Here is an 18,090-nt window from a genome sequence, read left to right on the forward strand (position 1 = left end):
TGGAACTGAGCTCTCTCACTAAGTTTTCAGCTTCCTTTTCTTCTTTTTCCTTTCCCCAAAACAAAAGGAAAAAAATAAGCTTCTAGCCCCTTCACATAGGGAGAAGGAAGGAGGTAAGGGCAGGCAGCATTAAGAATCTAAGAAAAGCCCATCTAGTCCAGCCTCCTGTTCTCACAGTGGTCAGTCAGAAACCTGCAAGCAGGATTTGAGCACTGTAGCATATTCCCCCCGCTGAGGTTCCCAGAAACTGGTATTCAGAAACATTACTGGCTCTAAATGTGGAGGTAGAGAACAGTCATCATGGCCAGTAGCCATTGGTACCTTTCTCCTCTATGAATTTGTCTAATCTGAGTTAATCTGAGATTCTGTCCTGAATCTTCCAACATTAGATGCCCCTGACTGAGTTCTAGCATTATGAGAGAGGGAGAAAAACTTTTCTATCTCTGCTTTCTTCATGCCATGCAAGATTTTTTAAAACAAACAAACTGTCATGCCTCATTTGCCTTTTCTTGAACCTAAAAAGTACCAAATGCTGCAAGCTTTCTTCATAGCGATATCGTTCCCTCCCCTCAATCATTTTGGTTGTCCTTTTCTATCCAATTGCTCTGCAGAACATCAAACTCAGTGCTCTCTGGTCAAAGAGTACAGAACAATGCCAGACTGCTGAAGGTATTTGGCCAAGTCAAATCTTGTAGTTTAAGGGATGGGGCAAGGGATGGGGCTCTTGGTCCTGAAATTGCAGTCAGTGCCAAATGCTGCAACACGATTGCTGACAAAAGTGAGGCCCTGTCAGTGTGTTAGACTTCTGTTCAGAGAGTTGCACTGCCCACTGATTTGTTACTAGGTGTAATTCAAGGTGTTACTCTTAGTATATAACAGCTTGGGAACAGTTTGCTTGAAGGATCGCCTTGTCCACTTAACTGTTTTGGTCTGTGGAACTGGCATTTTTCAAGTGCCACATAATGTTTGCTCTTGCACTTGCAAGCAAGCAATCTTTCACTGTGGCACGCCATGAATGTTGGAACTCCCTGCCCATTTACATTGAAGGGAGGCACATTTTCAACACCTGCCACAAACATTTCTTTAAAGCAAGCCGACCCAGACATGTAAATTTGGCATGAATTTTACTGTGTAGTTTTATTTTATAATGTAGGTTTTAAAACTGATTTTATTTCGAAAAATAAATCTTAGGCTAAGGTTTTTTACTGGCTATTTTTATAAGTAATTTTAATTTTGTGCAAAACTACTTAGAGGTTTTAACGATTAATAAGCGGTATATAAATGATCTTTTCAACAAAACAAAAATAATAAATATATTTAGGCTCCCTCATCACTCCCTTGTTACTATCACCACATTTTCAGCTGCAACCCTGTTTAGGTGATCAGAAGAGGAAATTTCCAGGACACAGTTATACTGTTTTTAAAAATGAAAAATCCATTCATGATGAGGAAGTAGACACTGGACATTTCCTCATGTGATGCCAGGAACACTCTTAACTTGAAATGCGCTACTTGTAAAATATTGCTGAGGAGGTATAGGAAGTGAAAGAGACCATTTTAAAAAACTGAGTGTACATGCTAGTCAATGTCACTCTTCTGTTCTAGTTGAAGGAAATCCAAGGGCACCATTTACACTTTGCTTCACTTGTGAAAACAGCCATTTGGTGTCTTAGCAATTGAGGGATCCTGATCCTGACTGCCTTACCTTGCACCACCAACCTTCCTTGGGCTGTCCGCCTCACCCTCGTGCCGGGTTTATTGGCTGCGCACACATATATCCCAGAATGCTGCACAGTGAGGTCAGAGATCATCAGGTTTCCTGTCCCAAGGACCTGAATTCCTTCAACGCCAATCGGTCGGCCATCTGGGTTGGAGAAACACAAGAGCAAATTACACTCTGGGTCTGTCTGGTATTTACGGTGCGAAGGAGCCTGGAACTCTCTCTCAATCTATAAGGCAACATTTCTCCTAGAACAACCAGGCTCACTCTAAGGGACCAGAAATGGGATGAGGAGATATGCTTCTCTTATGCCAAACCCAAACTCTCTTTCAAGAGAGCCCTGAACATATTTTAGCTTTCAACTTCAGTTGTGTTTTTTTTTTTAAATCATTAATAAATTTTATTCTAATGCCACATGAACAAGATAAGAGTGCACAATAATTTATACTGTTGAGATATGAGAATTACTCATATGTACAAATCTCAGCAAGTATGTAACATTCTTCCTGATTCAAGATAAATAAACAAATATAATACAGGCACAAACTTAAGTTCCATCCATTGGATGCACATAAATTGGTCATTACCTGTATTTTAAAGGTATAGTTATATGCCCAGGTTTACCGTGACCACTGAATTTGGTCACACTGGACGCTTTTACCTATTATTAGAACGATGTGAGGATGAGCACTTCTATATTGCTTATTAATACAACATTAAAAAACCCACAGTTTATATGGCTGGTTTTATATACTGGGTTTCATACACCTCTTGGAGATTTTTCTTTCATATTAAACTTATATAAATGTGGCTCCTGGGAGGTTGCCCATGGGGGATTGCACCCTCAGGCTGGGAAAAAAAGAAGGCCTTTTGCTGAAACCTAACTACTGGTTCCATTTCTATTAAGTTCTTTTTGCAATTAATAGCATCCTTCAAAAATGCTGTCCATTTAATAATCTCAGTCTGCCTCTCACAACTTTTGCAGTAGTTCCTTCTCTCAACTTCAGATATATACATCATAATATTTTTTTTAATGCAGTTGTAGAGAAAGAAGGTGTTTCATATTTGTATGGTGCAGTCAAGGTGGCAAAAGGTATTTAAAGCAAGCTGCATTAGTGTGGTCAGGGCAGCAAACCACAACAAACAGAGCACATTGATGTGGCCTGGCGTGTGTGTGTGTGTGTGTGTGTGTGTGTGTGTGTTTAAAGCTTCTAGCTTGGCTATGGTTGACAGAGGCAGTGACCCCACTCTGCTCCAGCAGTCCTGGGATCAGCAGGGCCTCCATAGCTCACCAACCAGCCGTGAGGGATTAGAAGCTAGAATCTCATTAACTAGCAGAGAGAGCTTTAGCACTGAAAATGAAAGGGTGAATTCGCTCTCCTATGGAGAGCCAAGAAACATCTGATCCTGCTGGCTCCGAGGAACATGTTATGCTACGTTTAAGGAACATGGCTTTCCTCAAAGAATCCTGGGAACTGTGGTTTTTTAAGGGTGCTCAGAATTGTATGCTTGTGTGAGCGGTAAACTACATTTCCCAGGATTCCCTGGGGGAAGCAACGTAATTTAACTGCACACACGCTCCGTGCACTCTTTAAAGGGAGCGCTGAGCAGAACCTCCCGCCCGCATTCGCTCCATAAGACACACACACATTCCCCCTTAATTTTTAGTAAGGGAAAGGTGCGTCTTATACAGTGAAAAATACACTAACTTTGCCCGCACTGAAGTAATAGCAACGCTCTCCTTTCTTGTGTATGGATTCTGACACGAGGGTAACCTCTGATTACTTACCAAGTCGACTCCAGGAGACGATAGGCCTGGGGTTTCCGGTTGCAATGCATTCCAGGATGGCAGTCTGGTGCACAGTTAAGGTCAGGTTCTCTGGCCCCACGAGAATCATGGGATCCTTGTACACGGGAGAATGAGAACCTGTGCATGGCAGACCAAGCATTAACATGAGACATTCTGAAATCGAGAAGGTGCATCTGTATGTGTATATATACACCTCATTCCTGGGGCAGGTGCTCTGAGTGTAAGGTTTCAGAAGTGCTGTGTCACGTCAAGGCTAGAGCAGAGCCGCAGCTCAGTGGTAAAGGATCTGCTTTGCGTGCAGAAGGTCCCAGGTTCGATCCCCAGGTAGGGATGGGAGAGTTCCCTGCCTGAAACCATGGCGTGCTTCTGCCGGTCATTGTAGGCACAGTACTGAATGAGCTGAGCCAATGGCCTGACTCAATGGCAGGCAGTTCCTAGTGTTCGTATGAGAAGGCAGCCATGACACAAACTTGCCTGCCTTCCCACTCACTGCAGAGGCTGAAATGCTGCAGGGAGGAGGTTCTCTTGACCAGGAAAGAGCACAAGGCGCTGACTCCTGGAATTTATACCAGGCTTGGCCAATCAGGAAGCTTCATGCTGCCTGCCAGTCACAGGAGCAGATGCTGCATCATGCTATTCCCTTCTACAGCTGAAGGGGGCGCTTCTAGGCAACCTGTTCATTGAGCAGGGAAATTAGACAACACTGTTGGTTTGCAGGGAAATTAGACAACGCTGGCTATTTAATGATTCTGATTTGTTTGTGGGGAGGTTACACAACCTTGCATCAAAGCAAGTGTAATTCCACAATTTTCAATGAACTGCCCTGTTGCTTTCCTCGCTGTAAAAAGCCTGATAATTTGGGGAAGAAGGTTTGTTGCACAAGACCTCCCAGTCAAATATAATTGGGCAACCTGAATTTGCTGGGATGCGATTCGATGTCACCCTAAAACAGCAATGATCTGGAAGCTGAAACACCCACAACACCCTAGTTCACTAGGCTTGGCTCCCTTGCGCAGATGTCCACAAGAGTTCCAAGGTAAAGCCACGAGGCACGACTGGTTTATTATACAATCTTTTAAAAGAGTCAGTGTGGTATAATAAAGTTAGTGTTGGAGTGGGACAAGGGGAGAGCTGGGTTCGAATTCCCACTCAGCCATGAAGCTCAGTGAGTGACTCTGGGCCACTCAACATCCCATCTCTTAGCCTAACCTACCTTATAGGGTTGTTAAGGTGATGAAATGGGAAGGAAGAACCATGTAACCACCTTTTAGATCCTTGGAAGACAAAGGTGGTGTTTAAATGCAATAAGTAAGTAAGTAAGTAAGTAAGTAAGTAAGTAAGGGACGCGGTTGGCGCTGTGGGTTAAACCACAGAGCCTAGGACTTGCCGATCAGAAGGTCAGCGGTTCGAATCCCTGCAACAGGGTGAGCTCCCGTTGCTCGATCCCTGCTCCTGCCAACCTAGCAGTTCAAAAGCACGTCAAAGTGCAAGTAGATAAATAGGTACCGCTCTGGCGGGAAGGTAAACGGCGTTTCCGTGCACTGCTCTGGTTCACCAGAAGTGGTTTAGTCATGTTGGCCACATGACCCGGAAGCTGTACGCCGGCTCCCTCGGCCAATAAAGCGAGATGAGCGCCGCAATCCCAGAGTCGGTCACCACTGGACCTAACAGTCAGGGGTCCCTTTACCTTTAAATACTCTGAACTCCGGGACTCTGTGTCTGCTGCTGAACCTGTACCTTTTACTTGCCCGAATTAAGGTATCTTTCTTGTATGTTAAGAGCCTTTGTCTATGTGTGCTGAGCAGGAGCCGGGACTGTTGGATTCTGCAGAGAAGTGGCCTTCTGCAGTGTTTGGGTATGAGAAAAAACATGGGCCACCCCAACCACTTTGCTCCCTTCTCCCTTCTATTCCACTTGAGGAAATGGATTCTTAATTTCCATCGAAGCACTTTGCACAAGTTCAGGGCTCTCGGGTAGGATTCTGGCTGCAGAATTTCACATCCCCTGTTGAGAAGCAGCCGGCTTTACGGAGCAATGTGTTCAAGGAATGTCAACCATCTACCACTTGCCCCTGGCAAAACAGCTCTATGCACCTGCACTGCAGAATCCGGACACGGTTGTTGTTTCAAGACTTTTGACAGGTTGACAAGCACAGTGGGCACAGTGGGCAGGGAGGGTAAAAAAAGGGGGCTTTGTGAAGGTAAGCTCTATCTTCTCAGTAGTCTCCTAACCAGTGAGCTCCAGGTGTTTTGCTTTCCCAACAGCCCCAGCCAGCACATGGCGTCCAACACTATTCCAAGCACCGGTCTTAACTGCAGCCAAATGAGTCACATTAATAGACTGGCCTGGTAGGAAATAAGTAGGACGGACCACCTGCTTCTGCCCCCCTCTGTCCCACAAACACACCAACCTGACACAGTGAGCCTGGCTCCCCTGCTGAACTTCACATTGGCAATGTTGGTGGCAACACAGTGGAAGATCCCAGTGTCTTCAGCTCGCAGGCCAGTAATCTGCAAAACACCCTTGGGCAACAGCGTGTACCTAAAGGAGCAGGAAAACGCAAGGGAAAGAAAGTGAGGGGGGTTTTCGGCATAGTAGCAGGTACATGGGTATTTAGAGGGGTAAAGGCCTGCTCCAGAATGAGGGGGCAAAGCATGCCACTCCAAACTGCAGGTGGCTGGTGATGCTTTGAATTCTTCATGTTTTTGTTAAGGCTCCTTGCAAGTAGAAATCTAGCACATCCAGCACCCTATTATGTTAGTTTTCTGACTGCAAGGGGATTTATTTTCTTTTGTTTTCACATAGTGGACCATTCAGAGTTGGCATCCAACACCTGCAGAATGTAGTGCTGTGGTCCATTCTGCCACCTCAGCATCCTGCCCACTATTCGCCTGCATATGCAGGATAGATCGAACTCTGCTTCCAAGCAGTTGCCTGAGGGGCATACTGATAAATGATCAGCGAAAGAGAGAGATGAACAATCAGATGGTATGCCTGATCTCATAGATGGTTTTATGATTCTCCACTTTTCTAGCATTTCAGTATTCAGTTGATGGAAGTAAATAGTTTTCCCCCTTCAGAACTGAACTAAAATACTATTTTTTTGTATGTGGTAAGCATTAGCCGAATGAAAAACGGATTGTTTTGATGATACTCCGTGCATCTGTGTATGTATTTTATAGATGCAGCTCACTCTGGCTTTTGACACCCAATATGCATATTTTTAGGATCCACCTTATGTCTGTGAACTATTTGAATTGTTTTTAATATTGTATTTTAATTGCTATGAACTGCCCTGGAACCTTAAGAGTAAAGGGCAGGTAAACAGCAGCAGCAGCAACATTTTAATATTTGCAAGCTACTTTGAAGGCGCTGCTATAAAGCAATCAATTTGGGGCATGGGCGTAGTCAGGATTTTTGTCAGGGTGGGACAGAACCTCAATTAGCTATGTAATTTTACTGATTTGGGGGGGCAGCAGCTGCCCCCTGCTCCCCCCCTTGGATACACCCATGATTGGGGGGTGGGTGGAAATAAATGGATTGAAAAATTAACAAATAACTAAGGAATGAATAATCCTTATTGATTTGTGATAAGTGGGGGAAAGGCAAGCAGGCAATGGTGCGAGCCTGCAGCCGTACCAAGCCAACAAACATAAACCTGAATTGCAAAATTTGTTCTGTGAACATGCATCAAATGAGGACACTTGATTCTATGAGCACAAAATGAGCCTTGCCAGATCAGGTGGAAGTCTCATCTAGTCCAGCATTCTGTTCTCGTGGCAGCACACCAGAGGCCCATGGGAAGGCTGTAGGCAAGACCTGAGCACCACAGCACTGCCTGTCACCTGCGATTCTCAGCGATGGGCATTCAAGAGGCTGGCTGCCTCTGACAGGGGAGGCAGAACATAGCCATTGTGGACTAATTCTCCTTCAGGGAATGGTCTTAACCCCCTTTTCAAGCCATCCAGTTCGGTGAACCTCGCTGCCTCTTTGGGGAGCAAATTCCACTTTGTGCTGTGCGAAGAAGTTACTTATTTTTCTCTGCTCCAAATCAGCCTCATTTCAAATGCGCAGACACACACCCTGGGATTATCACGGGATGTTTTTCACTGACCAGTTTAATTGCCTCTGCGATTGGTTGGGGGACAGGTGAATGAAGGTGGGTTATGAATTGGAAAGTTCCTTTGCTTATTTATAATATCAAGCTTAGCGCAGCTATTATTCTGGAACACTGGTTTTCAAAGCCTGCAGCTTTGGAGAAGCTTATCAGGGGTTTGCCAGATTAGTAATAGCTGTCTATCTTCCTTGAAAGTCAGCTTGCCGACCGCAGAATTTTCTTGAAAGACTCGGCAACAGGGGGGGTGCCAGGCATGTTCTGGAGCACAGTCTCAGTTCAGTGTTGAGGTCCAATCTGTCCACACAATGGCAAGCACAGGGTTCCCAAAAACATTTCCTCTGCTGCATCCAGGCCTTGTCATGGGTCCAGAGAGGCTCATCTCACATCCAGCTTTTGGGAACCCTAGCTACACTAAAAAAATTTTTTAAAAGGACAACCCATGAAAACAAAATAAGGCACACCTCCCTCCAAAAAAAAGAACAAGGGTGACTGGTTTGTTTTTATAATCAGCTGATCTGAGAGTACACCTTCATCATGGTCTAATCTTGTGCCATCAAATATATTTCTATTGGTTTTCATGAACATTTTAATTTTAACTCTTTAAAATCTATTAACAGGTAACAAAAAGAAATCCTTTTAAACAAACCACATCTCTTACTTGTGTAAATTTGTAGCTCTAGGCTGAGAGGGTTTTGTCACATTTTGGTCCAATGCACATGAAAAAATTTGGGAAGCTTATCAGATGCCAAAAGATTATTCGGTGTCTAAATCGGAGGCCCCCTTTGAGGTCAAGGACCAGGCCAATTGGATCTACCTCCCCCAGTTGGCCCCAACTACTTGGAAGGGTTTTAAGAAATCTATATTTTAGTGTGGCAGCAGCCCCACTTTGGAACTCCCTGCCGATTGACGTCAGGCAAATGCCTTCACTGTACCCTTTTGAGGACCTGCTGAGAACATTTTAGTTCAGGCAAGCCTATCCAGACATGGAGAATGTTGGCATGTGTTTTAATCTGGATTTCAGTTTATTGTGAATTTCAATTAATTTTTTTATACTTTCGATAGCTGTTTCTAACTGCATTTATTTTACTGATAATTCAGTTGTTTTATCCTTTTTGTAAGCCCCCTTGAGGTTTCATTACAATCAAGCGGTATATAAATCTTGTGATATAAATAAACGACGGGTTCCGCAGTAGATATGAAGAACTTTCCACCTGCAAGGTGTTTCTGAATAGTGCAGAGTTTGAAAAACACCCCTCCTGCAGCACTCGCAGCCCTATTTGGAGGGAGCCCACTGTCCTTACCTGTCGTTTTCTGTATTGATGGGGAGATGGTTCTTCTGCCACATGATCACAGGCTCTGGCAAGCCATGGATCTGGCACTGAAACCTGGCCACACCACCTTCTTCCACCACTGCACTCTGGGGGTGGATGTGGAAGTCAGACATAGCTGAAAGGGAAAAGGAAGGGAAAAGTTGAAAGGAAAATATGGGGGGAAATGTCGTGGAATTCCACTCAATATTGATCCAGAGCAGAACTCCAATGTATAGTTAGCAGAGTAAAAACTTTGTAGGATTCCCAAAAAAGCAGATAAGAGGCAATTGTATTTCATCCAGCAGAGCTTTACTGCTACTGAAGGCAAATGGACACAAATCCAATACATTCAGGATTGGCACTGTCCATAAGAAATCCAGTTGCAGCAGACTTAACTTAAACTTACAATAACTTATAATAAGTCTAAACCTTAACCATGTACAGAGCACCACACCAGAAAGAAGAGAGACAGAAAGAGAAAGTGAAACCTAGGCTCCTTCTGGCCCTACTTTTATAGTCAGCATGACCTTGACTGAAAGAGATAACAGAACCAGTTTAAGCTGGCTTTACTCAGCTTCTCTGAAGGAATAACCCAAATATAATGAACCTTCTGCTTGTATCCTTCACACAGAGAAGCTTCCAGAAGCCTCTCTTCTGGAATTAAGTAGAACAGGAAAGATCTCTATGCATCAGATTAATACTGTCTACACTAAGAAATGTGAACTGATAGTTAATTCTGTCTTTCAAATTCTGGCACAGCTACTGTCAAGAGCAACCCAAGATTCCAAAAAATGCAGCCTATGTCCATCTTTGCCAAGCTGCTGCCCTCCAGATGTTACCAACAGTTAAATCTCCTCAGGGATTCCTGCTATGGGGATTCTCAGAATATACCTGCTCTGGGGCCAGGACATGGAACATAAAAAGAGCCTGCTGGATCAGGCCAGTGGCCCATTTAGGCCCACAACCTGTTCTCACAGCAGCCCAACAGTAAGAAGCCAGCAAGCAGGAATCAATCACAAGAGCAATTTCACCTCTTGTGATTCGCAGAAGCATTACCGCCTCCAACCATGGAGGAAGAGCGTAGCAATCATGGCTAGCAGCCATCGATAGCCCTCTCCTCCTCCAGGAATTTGTCTAATCCTCATTTAAAGCTGTTCCAAGTTGGTGGCCATTACGGCCTACTGCGGGAATGAGTTCCACAGTTTAACAACGTGGTGTGCAAATGAGTTCTTTCGTTTGCTCTCAGTCCTTCAACATTCAGCTTCATTGGATGTCCCCAAGTTCAAGTACGATGAGAGAAGGGGGGGTACTTGTCTCTATCCACTTTCTCTACACCACACATCAATTCATGCATCACTATGATGTCTCCTGTTGCTCAATTTCCCCTAAGCTGAAAAGCCCCAAACGTTGCAACCTCATAGCGAAGTCGCTCCATCTCCTTGATCATTCTGGTTGCTCTTTTTCCTGAACCTTTTCCAACTCCACAATATCCTTTTTCCAGGATATTTCCATCCGTGCTCGTAACTCCAAAACCAAAAATCCCATCTTTAAACTGTGCCTTATCCTCACCCCCCTGCCAGCCTCCCCTTAACACAAAATGCCTCCTGGCTGCACATTAACACACACACACACACACACACACACACCTCAATCTCCTTCCTTCAACACACATCAAAGATAATACATGTGCATCTCTTTAAGGGAAAGAACCAAAGACATGTCAGGAAGGATCCATCATTCATCTCCAGACTCCCATTGGGCTCCGACAGATGGGAGACTTCTTATTCCGCTTCATACATTAAACATGGGCCATATCACCCTCCTCTCACGCCCCTCTGTCATAAGCTTCAGCTCACTAAATAGGGAGGGTTTAGAAAATACAACATGCTGATTGTGCTTTTAAGGGATCCACCGTTGTTCCTCTCCATCTTTTAACAACGGGGGAAAAAACCAAAAAACAACCCTGGTTTCAACTGGATTTTAATGCCATCTGAGAGCATTTTATTAAATTATGTAAGCTTCTTGAGCACTAATTACATTTTATTGTGCTAAGAAAAGGGCTTTGAGCAGCAACCAACCAAAGTGGAGGTAGAATCGGAACATACTTATTGTATTAGCGCTCAATACTACTATACAATAGCGAGGCTCATAAGAAACATCACTCTATTTTTAGCAGTGCTCTTAGTAAATGTTTTTGTTAAATTCTACAATCTAAGTTGTAAGGGTAGGTGGAACTGATCTGCCAGGACATAGTTTTATCCTCAAGCTTTTTTCCATTGTGCTACACATTTCGGTGAAGTGTTTTCTGGGTTAGGGGCCCTAGCAATGATTTCTGAATTGTTTGGGTAACCCCAGAGTTGCGTGGAAGCTGATCAGGGCTTTGCGAATGGAAGTTTAGGAATGGAACCTAGGAAACTGCCTTACTCTGAGTCTCTCTAGCTCTGTATTGTCTACACGGACTGGCAGCAGCTCTCAGGCTGCGTTCTCACCTAGCTCTGCCTGGAGATGCTGGGGACTGAACCTGGGACCTTTTGCATGCAAAGCAGAGATGCTGTATCTATGAGCAAGGGCCATTGGGGCTGAGTGTGTCCTTGATAAGGACCCCATTCATATTCAAGCAGGGTAACACGGAGGCCCCAAACGATGCCCCATGTTAATTGTGTTGGCACCCTAGAACACTGAACACCACTAGAAGATTGAACACCACTGCTATTAGTTATATTCATATGAGGAATGAATAACCATCACAGAGCTTAAAGACTTCCATGAACTAAATGGTTTGACTCCAGGTCCTAACACAAAGCAGGCATGCCAGAAAAAGCCCCCCCCCCCCTTAATGATTTGCAGGGACCAAAGCAAAACAAAAACAAACCTCAACCACCCCGAAACCATTCAAGTTCAGAAGGCATAACTGCTCTCTAGGAATCCCCAGGATAGAGGTCCTCCAGCCGGCAAAGGGTTAACCGGAAGGAGAGCTTTGTCAACAAAAACAGCCCCCAAGCGAAGAAATGGGATCTCTGTCACTTTATTTCAATAATATCATCTCTTCCAGGTAAAATTGCAGCAATAACCTCTCCTCTTAAAGACACTGGTATTAATATTTACCATGAATAAAACATCGGGAGGGCATAAATAATTCATTGATGAGGATGTTAAGTAAAATAAGGCTCTGCAGTGACCCTATAATGTGGCTTTAAAGCACGGTTTTGTGTCGGATGCAGGGGGAAAGCCACAAGCCTCGCCAAAGTGATTGGGTGTTTTGTTTTTTGATAATTTGTGTTTTCAAATAAATAAATCATGCCCCATGCTACAAAATGTTCTTCTCCTTGTTTTTAAAAACATGGGTTTGGCAAATTTTATTTACAGCTGCACAGGCAGCCGTTCTGAGCAACTGTCCTGCAGCTCAGCCCCAGGCTCCAGCAGCAATCCATCGCTGGTAGATTCTGAATGGCGGGTGGGTGGTGGTCCCATCACTGCCGTTACCGTGAGATTTCCAGTATGGCTGTGTCAGAAATGCACTGGAAACAAGCCAAAACAATGGTGTTCGCTAATTGCTCACATCTCCATTTAAATTCTCAGGAACATAGGAAGCTGCCTTATACTGAGCGCTGGTCCATCTAGCTCAGGGTTGTTTATACTAACTAGAAGCGTAGACTCTCTAGCATTTTGGACGCAGAGCCTCTCCCAGCCCTACCTAGAGATGCAACTGGAGATTGAACCTGAGACCTCCTGCTTGCAAGGCAGATGCTCTTCCACTAAGCTACGGAACTTCTCTACTGACTGATCAATGAAAGTAGCCTTCCTCAAGCTGACACTCTTCATAGGCTTTGGACTGCAGGAGCTGATGGAAACTATAGTTCAAAACATCCCGAGGGTACCAGATTGGAGAAGGTAAAGGGACCCCTGACCATGAGGTCCAGTTGTGACGGACTCTGGGGTTGCGGCGCTCATCTCAGCTTTATTGGCCGAGGGAGCCGGCGTACAGCTTCCGGGTCTTGTGGCCAGCATGACTAAGCCGCTTCTGGCGAACCAGAGCAGCGCACGGCAACGCTGTTTACCTTCCCGCCAGAGCGGTACCTATTTATCTACTTGCACTTTGAGGTGCTTTCGAACTGCTAGGTTGGCAGGAGCAGGGACCGAGCAACAGGAGCTCACCCCATTGCGCGGATTTGAACTGCCGACCTTCTGATCGGCAAGTCCTAGGCTCTGTGGTTTAACCCACAGCGCCACCCACTTGGATTGGAGCTGATTGGAGCTGACCCAAAGATTAAACCAATTCAATGTCATACCGCAGAAATGCTACCTTGTGTGGTTCTCTTTCCACACCATAAAAGTAACTCACGCAATGTCTGTCAAACAGGGGAGAGGCAAATCAATGGCTACTAGCCATGATGGCTGTGCTCTGCTTCCATGGTTGGAGGCAGCTATGCTCCTGAATACCAGTTGCTGGAAACCACAGGAGGGAAAAAAGCTCTTGTGCTCAGGTCCTGCTTGAACGTTTCCTACAGGCATCTGGATGGCCACTGTGAGAACAGGATGCTGGTGTAGCATTGGTCTGATCCAGGAGGCTTCCTAGGATCTAAACTGGCTCTGGCATATACGGTGCCCAGTGCTTTCTGATCACTGAGCATATCAGTGGGTTCCGGCGGACTGGTTTCCTTCACTACAGATGCAAAGGCTTAAGAACAGAGCAATAAACCCTTCTATCCTCTCCCGTTTAAGGGCCAGGTCACAGCTCCATCCGTATTCATGAGAGGTTTATTCAGGCAAACAGCTTGGTCGGATCCCCCTTAATCGAACCACAAGCCAGCTCATGAGCCTGATGACAGCGGCGGCAAATCTGATATAATAAAGATGAAAACAGGTATTGAATAAAATTTTCTTTACTCCACGAAAAACTAAATTGAAGCCATTAGGAGGCAATCCGTTTTCGCTCAGCGGAGCATTAGCGATAAGGAGGAGGCTGGCCTCGATTTGGTGTGGGAAAAGGGAAACATTAACTCAATATGTCACAGTAAATCCAAGGCCTGTTAGGATCATTAAAGCACAGGCCCTGGGATCAACTGCAAGCAACGGAAAGTGGGGTGTGTGGGTGGGTGTGTGCGCGCATGTGTGCAGCAGAGGAGGAATGAAGAGACAGAACTGACACCAGGTTACAGGGGTCTCTGGGCTAAGTGACCCTTTAAGTCCCCCAGGGGCACTAGGCACCCTCACAACATAGAACATAAGAAAACCCTGCTGGATCAGGCCTATGGCCTGTCTAGTCCAGCATCCTGTTCTCACAGTGGCCTGTAGGAAACCCGCAAGCAAGACCTGAGCACAAGCGCCCTCTCCCCTCCTGTAGTCTCCAGCAACTGGTATTCAGAGGCATTGCAGCCTCTGACCATTGATTTCATAATCACTTTTCATTAATTGAGAGGGCATCTGACAACACCCCCTTGCCAGCATGCAGCCCAGTAGAAGATTGTCTGTGATGAGGAATATATCTGTCAGGGAAGCTTGCCCAACCATTAATTACCTTCCCTGAGGGTCCTCTGAAACACAATATAAAACCACGGATAGTGAATGTAAGAACCGTCATAGTTGCGGAGAACAAAGGTCTATCTTTGGGTAGCCAATATGGTGCTTTCTCATCATCCTGTGGCCATCGGCCATGCTGGCTGTCGGGGCTGATGGGAGTTGGGGAGTCCATCAACATCTGGAAAGCACCAAATTGGCTACCCTTAGTCCAGCATCTCCCAATCCGATGCCCTCCAGATGTTTTGGACTACAACTCCCATGGGGCTGATGGAAGCTGTAGTCTAAAATAGTTTTGAGGGCACCAGATTGGAGAACACTGATCTGGTCTTACATCCAGGTTTACCAAAATGTTCAGCCATTAACTTTGTGCTGTGGCTGCAAACATGTGCTTGTGGCTCAGACCAATCTGAACCATTTTTATTTTGGTTTATTATTTCTTACATTTATAGGCCCCCTTTTCCTCCAAGGAGCTTGTGGTTCTCCTCCAACCCATCATATCCTCACAACAACCCTGTGAGGTAGGTTAGGATGAGAGACACTGACCGACCCAAGGTCACCCAGTGAGCTTCATGGCTGAGTGGGAATTCGAACCCTGGACCAACACTTTAATTGTGATGCCATGCTAGCTCTCATAATTCCAACCTCCTCAAAAAGAGGAGTATACGGTAAATGTCTTATTTATGCATTTACTTACTTACTTACTTACTTACTTACTTACTTACATACCTACTTACATCTTTTTCAGTAGGGTTGCCATATTTCAAAAAGTAAAAACCAGGACACCCCGAAAGTTGTTGAGCCAAAAAACCCACCACTTTTCTATTGGCTTGCCTAAGATCCAGGACAAAGCGCCACATTTCGGAAATCCCATGCCCCACCCCCATCCCGGGCATCATTTCTGCCTTTGAAATCTCGTTACTGTCCAGTGAGCCCAATTTTCAGTAATATCCCACCTTTCTTCCACCAAGGAAGCCAAGGGGACCCTGGAAAATGCAGCAGAATTAATGTCATGTTTAATAGTTGTGTGTGAACAGCAAAGGAGAAAGGTGTGCTCTCTCTCTGACTCCCTTGGCCATTCATGGTTCATGAGAATGCAGCCTTCCTGTAGAGGGCAGGGTAGGGCGAGTGGAGGGAAACTTTTGTCTGCAGTCGTATTAAATTAGCAGCATTATAAGATCAGAGGCTGAGCATCATTTGCTCTGGAATCCTTCCAGATGGCAGAATTGGTCAGGGGTGTTTGTGTGTGGAGAAACTCCTTTCTGCAGAAGGCGTCATTATACAATATGCCAATTAAACAGACATGGGAGCCTTTCAAACACATGCTTGAAAGTAGAAGATGCGAAACACAACCTCCAGAGTCCATTAGGCTCCTTAAATTGTTGGCATTCTCACACTCAACAAGACTCACCCCTCAACTGACCTGAGTTCAAATAGCAAAATGCCACAAATACACACATTATAACAGCATGAACCAAGGCTGGCCCAGTACATTTTGCTGCCTGAGGCAACAGACAAAATGGCGTCCCCTCTTCATGTACTGAATTTGACTGAATAAACCATTGAATCTTGTTTCCAAACCCTGTCAGCGTTGATAACATCCCTTCAATGCACCTGAAGCCAGGATGCTAATTTAGGCCGCTATCACAGCATATGTTCAAAGCACCCTGACACCATTTTTAACAGCCATGGCTTCCCCCAAAGGATCCTGGGAGGTGCACCTTGTTATGGGTGCTGAGAGTTTTTAGTCGACCTCTAATCCCTTCACAGGGCTACAATTCCCAAAGTTCCTCATGTAGAGAGATTGAACCATCAAACCACTTAGGGAACTGAAGGTCTGCAAGGGTAATAAGCGTTTTCTCACAACTCTCAGCACCCTTAACAAACCACAGCTCCCAGAATTCTTTGGGGGGAAGCCATGACTATTTAAAGTGGCATCATAGAGCTTGAAATGCATGGTGCAAATGTGGCCCAAGAGGGTCCATGACAGGCCCACATAGCTCTGATCTCCAATAGACAAGCATGATCAGGGGGTTAAGAGGAATAGCAGGTAGGAGAAGAGTGCTGCCCCAGCCCCAGTTTCTGTCACATGAGGTGACTGCCTCAGTCTGCCTAACAGTAGAGCCGGCCATGCCATGAATCTTGCAGCCTGAGCCACAAGGTCAACCCAAGCTATGGAGAGTCTGGACATTGACTGCCTTATACATCAAGTTCACTATTGTTTACACTGACTGGCAGCGGCTATCCAGGGCTTCAGGCAAAGCACACCCACTCAAAAATCCCAAGAACTTTAGTTTGCTAAGGGTGCTGGGAGCTGTAGCTCTCTTAGGGGTGAATTACGGAATTACTGGGGGGTAATGTGCTTTAAATATATGGTTTGTACGCACCCCTTATCGGAGGAAGGTGGGGGAAGAAGTGATTTAATACAGTCCCCCCTCCCTTCACACTCTGGAACCTTAGGATGTGAAAGCAGTTGGGAGATGAAAGGGAGGGAAAGAGTTTGGGGACGGAGGAGAAGGGAGCAGAGAGGCTTTGTCTTCTTCCTTCTGCGACCCTCTGCTTTGACAATCCCAATGGTTTTTACAAAGCTTTGAGGGCATTCAGAAAGTGACATTGCATCTTCCTTTTGCATCCCCCCCCTTTGATAAAAAAGACCCTCTCCTCCATCACTCAACCCCCTCCCCCCACCAAAAGGCTCCACTCCCAGAACAAGGGGCTGCTGGCTATTCAGGGAAGCTCAGTGGCGGCAAACTGGAGACTCGCTCTCCGTGTCTAATGATGCTATTGTCCAAAGCTGCCACTGCCAGACCCCAGAGCCCGGCTCTGAATACTCCCTTCTCTATGCGTAGCCAAGTGTGAACGACAGCGCCGCCCATTTATTCTCCCAGAGTCCGAGGAATAGGGGGAGGGGGGAGGGTGCAGGCCGGACTCCCTAGTGCTGAAAGGGAAGAGAAAAGAAGGATTTGAATATAATAAAATGGCGGGATTTTATTTTTATTAAGCCATCTAGGCTCCTTTTGCTGTTCTTTGTCCTTCCACGCAAAGAAAACATGCCTTTGCATGTTTTCCAAGAGGGGTTGAAATGCTAACATTTCTTCATCTTCATCGTCTTCTTCTTCAACATCATCAAGACGAGGTCCATGACCTGAGCAAAACAGGCTTAAAAGGCTGCTTTTGCCATTTTTATAATACGAGCATATTTATTGAAATATTTATATATCATCACCTATCAGCGGTTCGAATCCCCGTGACGGGGTAAACTCCCATTGCTCGGTCCCTGCTCCTGCCAACCTAGCAGTTCGAAAGCACGTCAAAGTGCAAGTAGGTAAATAGGTACCACTCCGGCGGGAAGGTAAACAGCGTTTTTGTGCGCTGCTCTGGTTCGCCAGAAGCGGCTTAATCATGCTGGCCACATGACCCGGAAGCTGTACGCCAGCTCCCTCGGCCAATAAAGCAAGATAAGCACCGCAACCCCAGAGTCGGTCACGACTGGACCTAATGGTCAGGGGTCCCTTTACCTTTACCTATTACAAAAGCATCTGAAGGCAGTTTACAATAAATGCCATTAAAAATACCACCCCAACAAAATTATTCAAGCAGTGTTATCAGTCAGCAG

At 45.4% G+C, this 18,090-nt stretch overlaps 1 protein-coding gene across 1 annotated transcript in view; it reads right to left on the reverse strand.

Annotated features, from left to right (window-relative positions):
• Positions 1-18,090, reverse strand: part of IGDCC3 (immunoglobulin superfamily DCC subclass member 3) — a 106,027-nt gene that overhangs the window by 29,591 nt on the left and 58,346 nt on the right. The window contains exons 3-6 of the mRNA XM_083586433.1: positions 8,949-9,093; positions 5,941-6,071; positions 3,510-3,647; positions 1,706-1,864 (exon numbers count right to left, since the gene is read on the reverse strand). Coding sequence (XP_083442559.1) covers positions 1,706-1,864; positions 3,510-3,647; positions 5,941-6,071; positions 8,949-9,093 — 573 coding nt within the window. The remainder of the gene's footprint in view (positions 1-1,705; positions 1,865-3,509; positions 3,648-5,940; positions 6,072-8,948; positions 9,094-18,090) is intronic.

The sequence above is a fragment of the Podarcis filfolensis genome, assembly GCF_964270895.1.
Source record: "Podarcis filfolensis genome assembly, chromosome: 14".
Classification (NCBI taxonomy): domain Eukaryota; kingdom Metazoa; phylum Chordata; class Lepidosauria; order Squamata; family Lacertidae; genus Podarcis; species Podarcis filfolensis.